Consider the following 3,037-nt stretch of genomic DNA (forward strand, 5'->3'; position numbering starts at 1 on the left):
CGCTGTCGTTCGCTTCATCTCAGTTCACATTTGTGTTTTATTTTACGCCCTCCACTTGAGCAGTTTATTCCGATATCCCTACCACCGCTACCGAAACATTGTTCTAACTTGGGCAGCGAGCAAACAGCAAAGTACTCTAGTGGTATCCATTGGTCAAACAACACTGAGTGATCGAGCCGGCCAGCCCATTCCAGCCAGACAAGAAAGTACATAAGAACCGAGCAATCTCAACCGCAATCTCACAGCCGCCAGGAACGTGTCTCGCCTTTGAAGATGATATCGGCCCGGGCGCTGCATTATGTGTTTAAGATTGGTAACCGCGCGAAGAACATTCACTTCTTCCGCGAAATACTTGGCATGAAGGTAAGGCTGTTGTGTGTGGTTGTGATTTTATTTTATTAAGTAACAATCTATTATTTTTGTAGGTGCTACGTCACGAAGAGTTTACGGAAGGTTGTGATGCCGCTTGCAATGGGTAAGCCGTGTGAGGAATATGTAGGAATTTCCGACTGATTCTTTCTTTCGATCCCGCAGACCATATGATAATCGATGGAGCAAAACGATGATCGGTTACGGACCGGAAGCGTCCCATTTCGTAATCGAGCTCACGTACAACTATGGCGTAAAAGAGTACGCTCTGGGAAATGATTTTGCCGGAATAACGATTGCGTCTCCGGATATAGTGGAGCGTGCCCGTGCGCATGGATACCCGGTAGAGCAAGGTGCTGCTGGCCAGCCGTCGCTACTCCGCTCACCGGACGGTTACCGGGTGTTTGTGGTGCCGGAAGCAACCACGGCGGATCCGGTGCAGCGTGTCGCTCTGAATGTGACGGATCTGGCCAAATCTCGGCACTTTTGGGCCGACACACTTACGATGGTACCGGTCGAAACCGGCACGACACCGAATCGGCTTGATCTTTCATACGATCAAGGTAAGTTTGTGCTGGAACTACGACAGCTGGACGCCGGCCAAGCACTGGACCGTGCGAAGGCGTACGGACGGATTGCCTTTGCGGTGCCGTACAATGTGCAACCACAATTAGACTCAACTGAGCGAATCCAGCAGGCGAACGGTGCTATACTGACGCCACTAATCACACTCGACACACCTGGCAAGGCGACAGTGCGCGTAGTCATTCTTGCCGATCCGGACGGGCACGAAATATGCTTCGTCGATGAGGAGGGATTCACCGCCTTGTCCGCACTCGATCCGGACAGTAATGCGGCCCTGGAAAGGTACATTGCGAAGGATCCGTTCCAGGGGCAGTGAACCACCACGTCCATTACATTCCCAAACACATCGCAAACGGGCAGCAGTAGATAGTTACGGAACGTTCATTCGCGTCGGTAAATAAGGAATTCATTAATGAATCGTTACGGTGAGGGAAAACAGGGCAGTTTGTTGGTAATAAATAGACAGATTAAAAATCAGCGTATAAACGTCTCGCTTACGAGTGCAGATTGCATTCTTTGCCTTCCCATTTACAAGGTTGAATGTAATTATCATTACATGAAATGGCAAAAACAAAACATTCACTATCTCACGTAAAGGAAGGTCATCAAGATCGTGTGTGTATAGGAATGTGTCGCATCATTCCGACACGCGAAACGAGACAGACAGCGTGCATTTTTAGCTGTGGTAGTTCTATTTCTTTCCTTACTAGAATCGTGCATGCGTGCAGTTACAGATTTACGGACTATCTAACCTCAGAGATTATCTAACCTCTCAGCATTGGAGGCTAATTGTTCCCCAGATTGTTATTTTTTTTATGTCAGCGGAAGTCAAAGTTTGAAAGTGCACTATTCCGTAAACTTGTGAAGGGCTCCTTTTTCGAATTCACTTATACCTACACTTCAAACAGATTCGGCTGAAGTGGTTGACAGCAAATATACGACTGCACGTGCATTACTAGACCAACGTTCAATACCCCAACCCACTCGCCATCAGTTCAACCCATTTTTACCGCTCCATGATTACCATTATCACACTATCGAGTAGGGTCTAGTAGCTTCATTGCAAGCCCAAACTACAAGCCTATCATCATGCCCTGCAGAACGTGCGGCTAAGGTAACGCATTAGTTTCCGCTTTGGCCCAACCAATAATCAATCAATAATAATTCAATTATTTCTCCCTATCTCGCAGACTGCAAATATTTGCGCATGATGAGTAAGCGCAGTTGCGGCGATTGGGCTTGTGATTCCGGTTGCACCAGCTCGAGTAGGTCTGCTTGGTTCAGGTTGGAAGTGACGGCCGACGGCAGGACGTGTCGGGGCAACCCAGCCAGGGCGGTTGTGGATGTACCGGTGGTCAGGTCAATGAGGAGGGCATGACAGTTGGTTTCGAAAAGTTGCAGCGGAACTACATTTCAATGGCACCGAAATGCTTCACAGAAACGGAAATACATCTCACGAACAAGGAATTATGTCTCTCTCAACGTGAACTGACCAGCTAAACCATTTAATGCTATTATTTCCAACTGAGCAGTATGACCAATTGAGCAAATGATCTGAACTACAGCATCATCAACGTTTTTATTTCAGACGACAGTGTATGTTCCTTCGACGGACTGTATGTTTGACACCTCTGCTCCGCTTTGGTGCAGCTTGTGTGCGATCTTGTATGCATACGTACCTGCGCACACAAGTTGCAGTTGATCTTTTTTATTCCATATCGAGAATTGAACTTTTAATAGCTAAACATTTTAATTTAAATGTATCGCAATGTAGCGAACTGCCTTTCTCGTAGTGGCTTTAGCCACTTGCTACCTTTACAGACCACCAGCGCGTTGTCTTGTTTCTAACTTTTTCCTCAGCGCGTTGCTTTTTTCCCATGGCACTTCCGATGCACGTAATCGAAAACGGCTTTGCTCGAAAATTCTTCCCAAAAATACCACATTTAATTTGCATTTTAATGGCTTAATTAGTTTGATTTGATGCGACTTTATTGGAAAGCGCATCGTCACCCAACCGGCTACAGCATTCCCCTCGTGGCGCGTGGTGTTCGCAGCGAAACCAAAAGTGCATTCCAGAGACTCC

At 47.0% G+C, this 3,037-nt stretch overlaps 1 protein-coding gene across 1 annotated transcript; it reads left to right on the forward strand.

Moving 5' to 3' along the window:
• Positions 1–273: 273 nt before the first annotated feature.
• LOC128718346 (glyoxalase domain-containing protein 4) lies at positions 274–1,270 on the forward strand. The gene is made up of 3 exons (XM_053812011.1): positions 274–363; positions 426–475; positions 535–1,270. The coding sequence occupies exons 1-3, from the start codon at positions 274–276 to the stop codon at positions 1,268–1,270; spliced, it is 876 nt and encodes a 291-aa protein (XP_053667986.1).
• The last annotated feature ends 1,767 nt before the right edge of the window (positions 1,271–3,037 follow it).

This window comes from Anopheles marshallii, chromosome X (genome assembly GCF_943734725.1).
Source record: "Anopheles marshallii chromosome X, idAnoMarsDA_429_01, whole genome shotgun sequence".
NCBI classification, from domain to species: domain Eukaryota; kingdom Metazoa; phylum Arthropoda; class Insecta; order Diptera; family Culicidae; genus Anopheles; species Anopheles marshallii.